Below are 14827 nucleotides of genomic sequence, written 5' to 3' on the forward strand. Positions count from 1 at the left end.
TGGTTCTATATTTTGTTAACTTTCCAACTGAACTTCTCTGTAGCCAAAGTTTCAACAAACATCATTTTTAGCATCTGTATAGAAACACATTGACTAAATGTGATTTTGATAATCTGTTGACAAATTATTTTCCAGAAAGATTCTTCTGTTTATGTTTTAAACCAGTAATGTATAAAGAAATGTTTTGGGTTCTTATCAGTGTATTAGGTTTACCAATTTTTTTTCTTTTTTCCATCATGCCATTCTGCCCTTAAATTCACCTTAAAGGAAGAAAGGAGAGCTGGTGGATGGGGAGGAAAGACAGCTAAAAACAGACAAAAAGGACATACAATAATGGTGGCCATACATTCTACAAGTGATAATTGTTTTTCAGTTTTACATCAGCCTCCATTTTTTTTTTAATGTTTATTTATTTTTGAGAGAAAGAGCATGAGCAGGGAGGGGCAGAGAGAGAGGGAGACACAGAATCTGAGGCAGGCTCCAGGCTCTCAGCTGTCAGCACAGAGCCCCACGCAGGGCTCAAATTCAGAAACCACAAGGTCATGATCTCAGCAGAAGTCAGATGCTTAACCAGCTGAGCCACCCAGGCATACTTATCAGCCTCTGTTTTTAAAGGGAACCTCTTAGATGATATGAATGGGTGTCAAGTCTTATTTTTAAAGTCTTAGTATCATTCTAAAATCCCATTCAAGTAGTTTATATTCAACAAATGTCTATATTACTAGAACTGGGAAATCTAAGCATAAATAACAATTCAACGTAATTCTACAGCATAGAATTTTCAGAATATGATCTCAGTTTAGCTATTTAGAAACCTGAAGTAAACCAAATATTATTTTTATTTGCTTATAGTATCTGTTGGGGAAAAAACAAAACTAAGCCTAACAGAAGTTAAAATTCAAGTTCTCAGTATATTATTGAAGTAATCAGTCAAGGACGCCGTTACACTGAGACGGCTCTAATACCTTGATAGCCTATGTAAGCAAACCAAACCTAAGCCAGAATTAATTCCTATAAATGTCTAAGAACAACCAATCACAAACAGCCAACTAGATTTCCCCAAATAATGCAAATGCTTAAACTATAGCAAATGAAATAACTTCCTTGCTTTGCTTCTTCGTCTTCTCTGTGTTGCCACTAGCTCCTCTCAATGGAGGACTCTTAACCACTTTGTTTGGTGCTGCCCAATTTGAATAAATTTTTGCTCAAATAAATGAAACATTTCTAATATATCTCAATTTATTTTTGTAACAATATTAAAACACTATATTAAAAGAAAATTTTAGACATATATCAGTAAAATGGAAAAATGCTATTTGCAGAATCAATTACACTAAACAGAAGAATTTTAAAAGTCTAAGTGGAAGAGGAGGCAGGGCCTGGGTGGCTCAGTCTGTTGAACGTGGGACTCTTGATTGCGGCTCAGGTCATGATCTTGCAGTTAGTGGGATCCAGTCCTCCCCACCCCACCTCAGGCTCTGTGCCCTGACAGCAGACCTGCTTGGGATTCTCTCCCTTCGTTTCTCTCTGTCCCTTCTCCAGTCATGTGCACGCATGTGTATGCACTCTCTCTAAATAAATAAACTTAAAAAAAAGTGGAAAATAACTTTAAGAAAATGAAGTTATTCATAAAGAAGCAGTGTAATTTTATCCTTTTGGATACCCAGGGAAAAAAAAGTAAACAGGATCTGGAGTTCTCAAGAACTTTAGTTTATTTAGTTTGATCTTCTTACATGCAAATAGCATCTGGAGTCAAAAACATTGTTCTGAAATAGTAAACAAAGGTGTGTCTACTAGTTGGATGCTCATCCTTCAAGACTCAGCTGACCAATTTTATGCAGTCTCTTTATATCCTCTGCTCCTTAGTCTTCACAATAGGTCTTCAATACCTCTTAAACAAGTAATGAAGAAACGTGTATATGGATGCGAAGGATTCCAGAAGAGGTATTTGACAAGTATCAGCATTATATGAATAAATTCCATTTGTTTTCTCCCAATCCAATGGTTGGATTAAATTACCATTCATTTTTGTCCAAATCGCATTATTATTCTGTGGTAACAGGCCAGATTCATTTTCCGGAAAGAAGATAGTTTTGGGGGCCTAGAAAATGACGCCAACTAAGAATGAAAGACTTTAACCCTGGCTTCCAGGCGTTGTCCTCCGCTCATGGCTCTCCCTCTCCTCTGTCTTTCCACATTCTCCTAAAGAGCGCTAAAGTATGGGAAAGTAAAGCTGCGCCCAGGATGGTCGTCGGCAGATCCCTGCAACCAGACTCCGGTGGGCGGCGTTCAGAGCTCAGTCCGCAGGGAACGCGCGTGGCCAAGGTTGCGGGGAGACCGCGAGTTCTGCGCACGCGCGTGAGGCCAAGCCTGCCCCCCCCTCCACCCCCCGCCCCGATTTCTGGAGGCGGAGCGAACGCGGCTGGTTCCAGCTGCGGTCGGTTTGGTAGCTGGGCCTCGTGGTTCCCGTTGCCGCCGTTGCGCCGTCGGCCGCCAATTGTCACGCGCGGGATGCTGCTTCTGGCTTTGGGCAGCCCGTGGGCGGCCGGACTTCGGCTCGGCGGGAAGAGGACAGTGCCGTGGGCGGCTGCCGCGCTCCGAGGCCCTAGCGCGGCCTCGTCGCGTGTGGCCTCTTGCAGCGGCTCCCCGGGGCTGGTTGGCGGTGGAAGCGAAGGGCAGCGGGGAGCCCGGCCGTTCCTCGGGAGTCGGGTGCGAACGCAGGTCGGCAGTCTGAAGGCTTGCGGACCGAGAGAGGATGGGAGTGGAGGTGGGCGGTGAGGGTGGAGGTGGGGGAGTGAGGGTAGATCGGGCCTGGGGAGCCCCCGCCCCGGCGGCCTGGTGACCCTGGTGCGGAAGAAGCTCTCTGAGGGCAGCGCAGAAGTACCGGGCCTCGGCCTCGGGAACCGGCCCGGGATCCCGGGGTTTACAGCACCCACGCGTCTAGGCATATCCGTTGGAAAGTGGTCATTTTCTGGGCGGTTCTGAGTAATTTACAGGTGGTTGCAAACCCAGCTCGTGGGGGCAGACTCTTCTCTTTCTATCCTTGAGCGGAAGCTCGGAGGGGTTAATCTGCAACATTACAGGCACCATCTGGAGACTGAACTGAAAGAACTCAGATAACCGGACTTTAAGTTTGTTCTATTTTTTTTTATTAGGTGAGCTTATTGTAAGGAATTATTTTGCTCTTTGGAAAAAGGGGTTGGGGACGTTAATGCTCTCATTTTATCTGAATAAATTGTCTCCTAATCCTGCCCTGTAAAGTATCAAGATTAGTAAACAAGATTGAAACTTGGAAATGCCTAATATGGGAATTGGAATTTCATTAAATTTCAACATAAATGGATCAGGCATGCCTTTTACATTTTGAAGTGTGTGTACTGTGAAATAAATTTTTAGACATTCGGGGGACTCTTCTGTGAAATGTGATACAGGATTTCAAGTGAAATATTAAGAGGAACAAGGGAAGCAAGGATATGCAGAAGTATTAAAGACGGTCTGGACTTCAAACAAATTGAATTTGCAGTGTTTTATTTACGTTACATTGAGGATTTTGTTTTTTGAAAACTAATACGCTTAAACTTTTGACATTTTCATTAGCCATAGAATGGAAGAGACTGTTCTAGTGAAGTTTTTAGTTGTTCAAAGTCATGCTTTATCTAGAAGGCTTTGAGCTGGGGTGCAAACCTAGGTCTTCATTCTCCAACTCCGCAGGTTGTGACTGGAGTTCAGGAAAGAGATTTTGTTTGATTTCTTTAGCTCTGAGAATTCCTTAAATAACCGTATGTGACAAGTTCTCTTTTACTCTTCATTATAATTTACAAAATACACTTAAAGAAAATTAAAAGTTGGTCTAAATGCACTTTATTATGTACTCACATTATAATGGTCTCTGTTTCAATAGATACCTCTTTGTTGGGAAAGGTGTGTTCAATGCTTACATACACAGCTTGAAAAATCAGAAGATGGAAGGCTGATTTATACTGGGAATCTGGCCCGAACAGTGTTTGGTGGGTAATCAAAAGTGAGGGTAATTTCCTTTGTAAAATGTACTTAGGATGTTACCTCTTATTTTAGTACCTCTTAATCACAAGATATGAGGAAAAATTAGGTTATATATTTTTTTCTTGTGTCCTCTTAATGCAAGATTCAGAGGTTGAGACCCTTGCATTTCTAGGAGATTTAAAAAAGATTTTTGAAGACTGTTCATGGCTGTGTGATCTTATGGCTGGGTGCTAAAGCTTCCATCCTTTGGTCATCTCCCAAGGTGTTTAACAACAAAGTAAAACAGAACAAGAAGTGTGCGTTTATTTGTGTAATGTTTGAGTATGCAGAGAAAAAATGTGGAAGAATACCCCTTAAAGAGTAGTTATTTTGAGAGACTACACATTTACTTCATATATTTTTTAATTCGGCAGCTAAAATGAGCATATAATACTTTCATAATTAAAAAAATACATTACTTTTACAGCTTTTCAATTCACCTTAGAATTTTCAAGAAACATGTTTAGTGGCTTTTGTAGGTGGTAGAGACTAATAGGGAAGAAAAACTGTATTAAATGACTACAAGTTTGAAGTTCTTTCCTTAGCTCTTAATTTGGTATTTAGTATGGAATAATTTATTAGGGAAGGTCAGAAGAACTTAGGTATGTGATTTGTTCAAGTTCCTGAGGTTGTATCTCATTTTAATAATCTTAAAAGAATAACCTGAAATATCCGAAGGATTACTTTATAGCCAGGTCAGCCACAAGATCTCAGCACCTTCATTTGCATTCCTGTTTTTGATTATGCTGGTGTCAACTGATCCCCTAAAATTTACTCTGCAGGGGCACCTGGGTGGCTCAGACGGTCAAGCGGCTGGTTCTTGGTTTTGGCTCAGGTTGTGATCTCGAGGTTGGTTGGTTTGAGCCCCTTGTGGGGCTCTGTGCTGACCATGCAGAGCCTGCTTGGGATTCTCTCTCTCCCTCTCTCTCTCTCTGCTCTTTCCTGCTCACTCTCTCTGTTTCTCAAAATAAATAAATTTCCAAAAAATTTTTTTTAATTTACTCTGGGAATCTGTAAGTTCTCAAGTGTGAGGCATCAAAATAGACTGTTTAGAGGACTGTGTAGATATTTAAAACTTTGGCAATAAGGACTGAGTGTAATCACTATTGAGAAGAGTTCTGAAGTTACTGGAAAAATTAATTTTCAGTGGTTAGAAATTCCTCTAGGAGTCAGTACATAAGTAGGCCACTGAGCATTTGTCACATTTCTGACCTGAGATACCTGGATTTAAACTACTAGACATGTTAACAGTGATACCCATAATACCCTTTGTTCTGAGCAGACCCTTACTTCAAATGCAGGGAAGGCTTACTAATTTATTTATTTCCATTTGACTTCCTTCTTTAAAGATGAGAATATAAATGGTTAATTTTCATGTGGTTAGGATGTCATATTTGTGGAAGAGCATAGCCATCCATGGTATTCCAAGTTCTAGAATTGTAACTTCTATAAGAATTTAATGTTTGAGTTCTTTCAACATTATGGTGATAGAAAGTCACTGTATATACTTTATAGAGATTGCTGTTTTATTTCTTTACTTATTTTAAAGTTTATTTATTTGTTTTGAGAGTGAGTGAGCTCAAGCCAGGGAGGGGCAGAGAGAGAGGGAGAGACAGAATCCCAAGCAGGCTCTGCACTGTCAGGGCAGAGTCTGATGCGGGGCTGGAACTCATAAACGGTGAGATCATGACCTGAGCCAAAATCAAGAGTCAGATGCTTAACCAACTGAGCCACTAAGACGCCCCTGATTACTATTTTTTTTATGTAGGAACTGAGAGAGAAATACTTAATGTAAAACTGAATGAGAGACATTAAGATAGAGGTAACGTTCTTGGAGATTCTTTAAACTACCAAATGGATCCTACTTTAAAGACATTTGAAGAGTCTTTTAGTTGATTGTTCCTTTTAATTCCTCCACAAATAATTAACTAATGTCACAGTAGTCTCATTTTAGGTTAAGAAGAATTTGAACATGAAGAGGTGTGAAAGAAGGGCATCCCAGGCATGGAGTAGTATGAGCAAAGACATGAAGCTGGGAAAGCCCAGAATATATTGTTTAGAAAATGACAGTTATGTCAATCCAGGCAAAATAAAGTATATGGTACATTAGTTTCCTTGGACTCTTGTAATAAGTTTCCACAAACTTGGTGGCTTAAAGCAACAGAAATTTGTTCTCCGTGTTCTGAAAGCTAGAATTCTGAAATCGGTGTTGGGAAGGGCCATGTTTTCTTTGTGTCTCTGTCATGTTTTATCCTTACAAGGGTATTCTCATTGGAGTCATGGCCCACCCTGTTCCTGGATGAACTCATCTCAATTTTTGATTGTCTACAAAGACCCTATTTCCAAATGAGGTCACATTTGGAGGTTCTGGGTACACATGAATTTTGAGGTACACTATTCAACCCACCATAGTGTGACAAAAGTCTTGGGGGAAAAAAGGGTAGTTGGAAGGACCAAGGTGGCTTTTATAGAAGGCATCTTGGTCCGCATTGTATCCCTATTGTATTGTATTGTATTGTATTGTATGTGTACCAGTGTCATAGCAACTACCTGTGGGAGGAAGGAAGGAATTATTTTTAAATTACTGATGCAAGATAATTAAGCCTGTAACCAATAGCAATGTATGAGACTGTGTTACAGCCTCATTAACAGTATGTTGTCAAACTTGGTTTTTGGCAGTTTGGGAGGAAAACAATATCTCACCGTGGTTTTAATTTCATGTTTCTTATGTTTGAGGTTTATTAACATTTCTTCTGTTTAAGGGCTGTGGTTATTTTTGTTTTAGTGAGCCATCTGCTTCTATTTCTTGCATGTTTGTGGACAGGGTTATTGATCTTCTCATATCCTAGTAACCTTTTATATGTTGGGGATATTAACACTCTGTGATATAAGTTGCAAATATTTTTCTCATTTGTCTCTACTTTGTTTATGTCCATGTACATTTTTAATCAGATTTACCTTTCTCCTTGATTGCTTTTGTGTTTTGAGTCATAATTAGAAAAGTTTTCCCATTCTCAGATTATGAAGGACTGCATGGATATTTTCTTCTTCTATCTCTATGATTTGATTTTTTACATTTAAATATCAGGATTATTTGGAATTTTCCTAGTAGATGGTATGAGGGATGGATTGAGTTTTTATCTTTTTTATATGGCTATCCAGTTGTCCTAGCACCATTTTTGCCCACGTATTTGAGATGTATAGTATATAAATTTATAGTATATAAATTTCCATATGCAGTTAGGTTTATTTCTGGATTTTCCATTTTGTTCAACTGATCTGTTTTATTGTGCACCAGGACCACACCATTATAATGATAGACTTATGTTTTAATATCTAACTTCTCCCACCCTTTTTTCTTACTTTGTTTTTCCAAGTTAAATTTATAACCAATTTGTCTAGGATCTCAACTTGTCGATCTTCTAGAAATTTACATTTTAAGTCACTTATTGTGGTAAAATATATGTAACATAAATTTACCATTTTAACCATTTTTATTTTTTAAATGTTTTTTATTTTTATTTATTTTGAGAGAGAGAGCATGCACAAGTGGTGGGGTACAGAGAGAGAGAGGGAGAGAGAGTACTCCAAGCAGGCTCCACACCTCAGCGCAGAGCCTGATGTGGGGCTTGATCTCACCAACCATGAGATCAAGACCTGACCAAAATCAAGAGTCAGTTCTTAACCCACTGAGCCACCCAGGTGTCTCTTAACCATTTTTAACTATGCATTTCAGAAGTCATTGATTTTTAATGTTTTAATGTGACAGGTAAAAATATCTCACTGTTTTAACTTGAATGTCTTTCATTGGTAAAGAAGTTGAATATATTTCCCACGTGTTTCTTTCTTCTTTTTTTTTTAAGTTTTTATTTTGAGAGAGACAGATACAGCATGAGTGGGGGAGGGATAGAGAAAAAGGGAGGGAGAGAATCCTAAGCAGGCGTGGAGCCCATTGCAGGGCTCTAACTCACTAGCTGTAGGATCATAACCTGAGCTGAAACCAAGAGTCAGATGCTTAACCAACTGAGCCACCCAGGCGCCTTATTTCCCAGGTGTTTCTTAACCACTGGTGTTTGTTTTGTTTTGTTTTTGGTTTTGTTTGTTTGTTTTGGTAGTTTGCTGTTTTAATCCTGGGCACTTAGCCTGATAATGTTAGCCTCATATATAAACATTTAATGTTAGATATGTGGAAGTGCTTATTAATAGAGTTTTATTTGATAATCTGCTGGCTGAATTAACTTTTATAGTATTCATAAGGATCTTTGAGTAATATTGAATCTTTTCTTGGGGAACTGAGGTAGAGGGCCAGTTAACCCTAAAGCAGATTTCTTACCTGGAGAGGCAGTGCAGTGTATTGGTCAGTGGCCTGGGCACTAGAGTCAAATTGCCTGGGTTTGAATCCCAGTTCTGCCACTTGGTAGCTCTGTGATATAGAGCAAGTGCATTGTTTTTCTCATGTCTTAAATGGGAGTGATGATGATAATTATCCGTCTATTTCATAGTGCTTTTTCAAAGATTTTGTGAATAAAATATATAAAGTATGTAAAGACAGAGCCTAGGAAATAATAATCACTATGTGTGTGTGTTGACTTTATTGTTTTGGTGATGCTAGAAGAAGGTGGAAGTATTAATTGAATAGGTTGATTGTTTTATAAAATTTATATATATTAATCTTTTCCCATTTTTTTTTTTTCCTATTTAGGTGTGAAATGTTTCTCTTATTCTACAAGTGTCATCAGCCTTGCATTTCTACCATACATTTTTGCACAAAATAATATTATATTTGGAAGCCTGCCTTTGCAAATATTATTTTATGGCATCATAGGAAGCTTTACGGTGATCACTCCAGCACTGCTTCACTTTGTTACAAAAGGCTATGTCATTCGGTTGTACCATGAAGCTACAACAGACACTTACAAAGCCATTACTTACAATGTTGTGCTTTCAGAAACGAGTACAGTGTTTCACCAAAATGACGTGAAGATTCCAGACAGCACACATGTGTTTACCACGTTTTACGCTAAAACAAAATCACTGTTAGTTAATCCAGTGCTCTTTCCAAACCCTGAAGATTATAACCATCTAATGGGTTATGACAAACCATTCACTTTTGAAATGGAAGAAGACAGTGAAAAGAAACAAGTCAAAGATGAGAAATGAGTCTGCTGTTTTCATGTTTGTGCTTAAATGTGATTTATGTTCCAATGTATAATAAATTGCCTTTTGTTTTCTGTTAGTGACTGACTGTTAAAACCAATTTGAAGTTGTATCAAACAACTTTTAATTAATTTTCAGAGAATTATGTTTCTGTATAATAAAATAAGCTATGTTTGAAAAACAAAACGTAATATTCTACCATTTATGTTTTTAAAAAGTGAGAATACACGTTCATGCTGGCATAGGCATAAGTAGTTTTATATAATAAGTGTGGCTGCCTCTAACCTGGGGATCAGATGTCAGAAGCAAATAGGAGAGCTGTGTTTTGGGTTTTTCTAAGTGTATAGATACTAACTTTACCCACATTAAAATCTCTAATTTTAAAAATTAAAGTAATAATTTCAAAAATTATAGGAAGCAGTGTTAATCTCCCTTTGGTTCAAACCACAAGTTTTTGCCTATCTTCTCTGGCATAGTTACCCATAATAAGAATCTCCATGTCCGGTTGAGTGTGGTAGTTACAGGAGAAATGGTGATCTAAGTAGCGATGTCTTTGGTGGTCCCAGTTGTCCCTCTGTGCACTCTTCTCCTTTGATGTATCCTATCAGAGCAGGAAAAATCATAGGTACTAAATAGATGACAGGACCTTTTATAAAATGGCCATCTTTATGCTAACTTTATGAAGTCCTGGCATTTTAAGATTTTTAACCTCTAGTTGTAAAATCAAAGTTGGTCCTTGTGAAGGATTTTCAGCAAGGAGCAAAAGGCCTTAAATCATGCTAGCTATTTATTTATAATTTTTTTTTTTTAACATTTATTCATTTTTGAGACAGAGCATGAATGGGCGAAGGTCAGAGAGAGGGAGACACAGAATCCAAAGCGGGCTCCAGGCTCTGAGCTGTCAGCACAGAGCCTGATGCAGGGCTCGAACTCACGGACCGTGAGATCATGACCTGAGGCGAAGTCGGACACCCAACCGACTGAGCCACCCAGGCGCCCCCATGCTATTTAGATCAGTAGATAACTTATTAGGTGCCCAGTGTGTGCCAGGTACTGTGCTAGTTGTCAGTCAAGTCAAGAACAAAATACCCAGTCTGTGTGGAGCTGCCTCATGTCTCCTATCTGCCATGATGGTAAATATCATTATGGCTTATCTGTGTTTGAGGAAGGTTGATGGGGAAGGAACAAGGAGCATCACTAGTTGACAGATCAGGTCTGAAGCTGCTAGAGGCTTGTAGGAGGGAGGGTAGGGTAGAAAAGTGCTCCCATTTCTGAGACCTAGAGCACCCTCTGCTAGGATCAGCCAGTTTATGATCCTAGTAGAGAGCAGGCTCTAGGTCTCAGGTGAACAACCTGGTGCTGTCTCCATCCTCGGGTTGGGCCTCTGCCTGCTCCTCTGTCCTATGTCACTTAGATCAATACCTGTTGCTATCTTGGCAGTTAATGTGATTTGTAGATTTCTATTAAAAATTATTCCATAATCAAATGTTCATCAAGTATCAGAAAGTAGAAGCAAGAAAAAAGAATCACTTAGTTCCACTCCTAGAAGAAAAAACAGTATTGTTAATATTTTCGTTTTCTTCTAAGTGTCACTTCGTTCATAACTTCTTTTGAGTACCTCATATCTCTTTCTTTAAATGTCCTGTATCCATATAACCATTTTGCCACCTGTGTAGTGGAGTGAAAAACCTATTTTTATTAGTATCATCATAATTCAGAAGACAACTTGGTTGTTTAGGGAAAAGAAGCCTAAAATACTGAGAAAGAGGACTTCTCAAGTGCGTGGTCTGGAGTGACACCAAGAAGTAGAAAAGGAACAGCATGTGTAGAATGTGATTCACCACTGAAATAAGTCAGCAGAAACAACTCAGACCAAGGTGAGGAGGAGAAATTTATATACATCTCTCTTATGCCACTTTACTAACTTCACCTCAGAGTAATCTTGGAAAGGCTGGGGAGGTGAGGAGTGTCCCACTACATATAGAAAGGGCATTGAGTCAGTTTTATTTGAATCTCAAAAGGCAGGATGATCCTGGTTTAACGTCTGGGTTACATCAGGTAATAAAACCCGTTGGTAATAAAATATTTTGTAATCCTTTTTTTCAATACCAATTTCATCATCCTAAAAGAATCCAGCTTTTGGAAGCAAAAGTAACAACATGGCCATTAGGTCTGAATGACAGTTTTTAAAACTGTATTTGATTTACTCAGAACAGTTTATACATTGTTGGCTTCCTTTTCATTGAGAACTTCAATCATTCAAAAGTAGGAGTACAACGAATCAACATGGCTATCATCTGGATTCAACAATTACCAACCAATTTGTTGTCAGTGTTGTTTCATCTACACCCCAACCACTTACTACTTTGGAAGCCCTCTACTTATTTGGAAGCAAATCTCAGACATCATAACATTTATTTCTTAAATATTTAGTTTTGAAGCCTACCAGATAAGGACTTAAAAAATTATAATACCATTATAATACCCAAACCTCTGCCCTCTCCCAGAGTTATCAAATATTCAGTCTGTTCAAATTTCCAATGCCTCCCCACATTTTGTTTGGATTAAGATCTAGGAAAAGTTCATACTTATTCATACCAATTTACGAAATGTCTTTTCAGACTCTTCTGTAGGCCCCTTCATTTCTTTCACTTTGTTTTTTTCTCCCTTGTAAATTATCAGTTGAAGGAACAGAGTTGTTTGTCCTTTACATCTTTTCCTGGTCTAGATTTTCTGATTGTATCCCTGAGGTGCAGTTTAACGTGTTTCTCTGTCCTCTGTATCTCCTGTAAATTGGTAGTAGGACTTGAAGCTTCATCATACTGAGATTTCTTTTTTTTTTAATTTTTTTTTAACGTTTACTTATTTTTGAGACAGAGAGAGACAGAGCATGAATGGGGGAGGGTCAGAGAGAGGGAGACACAGGACCTGAAACAGGCTCCAGGCTCTGAGCTGTCGGCACAGAGCCCGACGCGGGGCTCGAACTCACGGACCGCGAGTCTGACCTGAGCCGAAGTCGGCCGCTTAATTGACTGAGCCACCCAGGCGCCCCTCATCATACTGAGATTTCATTATTTTGGACAAAACCATTTCATAGGTAATGTTGCTTGTATTAGTTATCTGTTGTTGCATAAGATATCGCCCCTAAAAGTCAGAGTTTTCAAACATAGCACATTGTGCCTGTTGATCCAGTATCTGGGAGTGGCTTAGCTGAATGCTTCTGAATCAGCTTCTCTCATGAGGTGGCAGTCGAGATATCAGCTGGCGCTGCTATCATCTGAAGGCTGAACTGGGGCTGGAAGAACTGCTTCCAAGATGGCTTGCTCACATGACTGACAAACTGGTACTGGCTTTTTGGCAAAAGGGCTCAGCTTCGCACCACGTGGTTCTCTCCTTAGGGCTACCTGCTCCCCCTAGAGCAAATGATCCAAAAGAGCAGGGTGGAAGCCACAATGATGTATATGATCTATCTTGGAAGTTGCATGCAGTAATTATGCAATATTACACAATCAGCCTTTATTCACTGGTGGAGAGGACTACTACACAAGACTTTGGGTACTAGGAAGTAAGGATCATTGGGAACCATCTTGGAGGCTGTCTACCAGTGTTCATCTATCAAGAAATACAGTCTTTCTGTCTCTCTCTTTGTGCAGTTAGTAACCATTGATGTTCAGTGCCTAAGTAATTCCTTAGGTGTTCCAAGATGGTTATATTCTATTGTTACTTTTTTATATATTAGCTGAATACTTCTAAAAGTAGAGAAAATAGTATGAGGAGGCAAGGGAAACTTGCCCCATCTACTGTCTGGTTACCAGTAGCTGAGTTTCCATAGAGAAGTCAGGATAAATATTTGATTCTTTCCCTTTATTTACTGGTTTTTAAAAGAGCTGGCTTCCTAGCATCATCTGATGATTAGACTTTACAAAAATATGAGCTTATAGCTCATATTTATATACAAATATGTATACTTCATTGCAGTTAACTATCTTAATGTTTACATAGTAGGCTGAATAATGGTCCCCCAAGATGTTCATGTCTGGAAACTGTGAATGTCATATTATATGGCAAAAGAATTTTATAGATCGATCTTGGGGAGATTATCCTGGATTATCCAGATGGTTCTAGTGTAATCACAGTGTTCTTATAAGGAGGAGTCAGGAGGTGAGAAGGTCAGAGGAGAAGGTGATGTGATGATGGAAGCAGAGATGGGAATGCTGAACTTTGAAGATGGAGGAATACAGACGTTGGAGCTCTCTAAGATGAGAAAGGAAACAGATTCTTCTCCCAGAGTCTCCAGAAGGAACCAGCTTTGACTTTGGCCCAATGAAAGTGATTCCAGACTTCTGCCCTCCAGAGCTGTAAGAGAACACATTTGTATTGTTAAGTCACTAAGTTAGTGGTTATTTGTTACAACATCGATAAGAAACCTATCTTTGGTCAGTGGAGACTGTCTAGATAACCAATTAGATATTGGTTATCTAATGTGATAAGATGTTCCAGGCTCCATCTTGTGCATTTTCTGCCCCAGACCTGGAATCAGCAATTTCTCCAGTCTTTGTTCCTTTTAATGGGGAATGGTATTTTGAGACCATTAGGGGCATTCATAGGTTCTTCTCCTCCTCCCCCCCCCTCCTCATTTTTCTTACTTTTTAAATGTGGTAAAAAAATATATAATATAAAATTTACTGTCTTAACCAATTTTAAGCATAAGTTCAGTAGTGTTAACTATATTTATATTGCTGTGCAACAGATCTCTAGAAGGTTTTACCTTGCAAACCTGAAACTCAATACCCATTAACTGCTCCCATTTACCCCATCCTCCCATGGATTTTTGCCTTTCTAAAAATGGGAAAGCAGCCCAGTTCTTTAGTGGAAGCTTTTACCAACATATGATTATTTTCCTCCAAACTTGTAGAGTTTTAGGCCTTGACTCCATGCTATTTTGGCTACTAATTCCAAACTATGTCCATTGAAGGATTTTAAGTAGTGGATCACCTAAGTGGCTCAGTCAGTTAAGTGTCTGACTTTGGCTCAGGTCATGATCTCTTGGTTCATGAGTTCAAACCCCGCAACAGGCTTTGTGCTGTCAGCACAGAGCTGCTTTGGATCCTCTGTCCCCCTCCCCCACCCCGTGATTGTGCTCTCTCCCTGTCTCTCTTAAATAAACTTAAAAAAGTTTTTTTTAATGATTTCAAGTAGCAAAGTATCTAAAAGATCACCTATTTTTTCTAGAACAGAGTGAGAACTTTGAAATTCATGCCGCATGCAAAATAATGACCATTTCATTATCAGGGGTCAAAATATTCCCTGGAGCTGCAGTTTGCTTAAGTCAGTGCATTCTCAAGCCTGGTGTGGCCCCTGCCCACAGCGCAGAGCTATGGTAATATCCCGTGTGTGGGGTCTCATCTAGTCTGGCTCTGCTCTGTGGCTGCACCTATTGTGGAGCAGAAATAGTTTGCATAAGACTATTCACTTCAGACCCATAGGTCCAGCTCCCTGGGCCATGAGACACTGTCATCTAAAAAACTTGTAGGAGAGAACAACAATACAGATGGAAAAGACGTACCAGTCTGTTGGGATTCTAGGGGAGACCTACAGACTGGTTCTGTTACTATTGACTGAGAAGTAC

At 39.3% G+C, this 14827-nt stretch overlaps 1 protein-coding gene across 1 annotated transcript; it reads left to right on the forward strand.

Moving 5' to 3' along the window:
• Window positions 1-2399: 2399 nt before the first annotated feature.
• Window positions 2400-9384, forward strand: TMEM70 (transmembrane protein 70). The gene is made up of 3 exons (XM_058699872.1): window positions 2400-2721; window positions 3902-4007; window positions 8744-9384. The coding sequence occupies exons 1-3, from the start codon at window positions 2512-2514 to the stop codon at window positions 9199-9201; spliced, it is 774 nt and encodes a 257-aa protein (XP_058555855.1). The 5' UTR covers window positions 2400-2511; the 3' UTR covers window positions 9202-9384.
• The last annotated feature ends 5443 nt before the right edge of the window (window positions 9385-14827 follow it).

Source organism: Neofelis nebulosa, chromosome 14, assembly GCF_028018385.1.
Source record: "Neofelis nebulosa isolate mNeoNeb1 chromosome 14, mNeoNeb1.pri, whole genome shotgun sequence".
NCBI lineage: Eukaryota > Metazoa > Chordata > Mammalia > Carnivora > Felidae > Neofelis > Neofelis nebulosa.

Excerpts from the sequence above, each read along its gene's own strand:
- TMEM70 (XM_058699872.1), top strand. The coding sequence starts at position 2,512 with ATGCTGCTTCTGGCTTTGGGCAGCCCGTGGGCGGCCGGACTTCGGCTC. Across the intron at positions 2,722-3,901 it reads GGAGTCGGGTGCGAACGCAG|ATACCTCTTTGTTGGGAAAG; the intron begins GTCGGCAGTCTG and ends CTGTTTCAATAG. Across the intron at positions 4,008-8,743 it reads TCTGGCCCGAACAGTGTTTG|GTGTGAAATGTTTCTCTTAT; the intron begins GTGGGTAATCAA and ends TTTCCTATTTAG.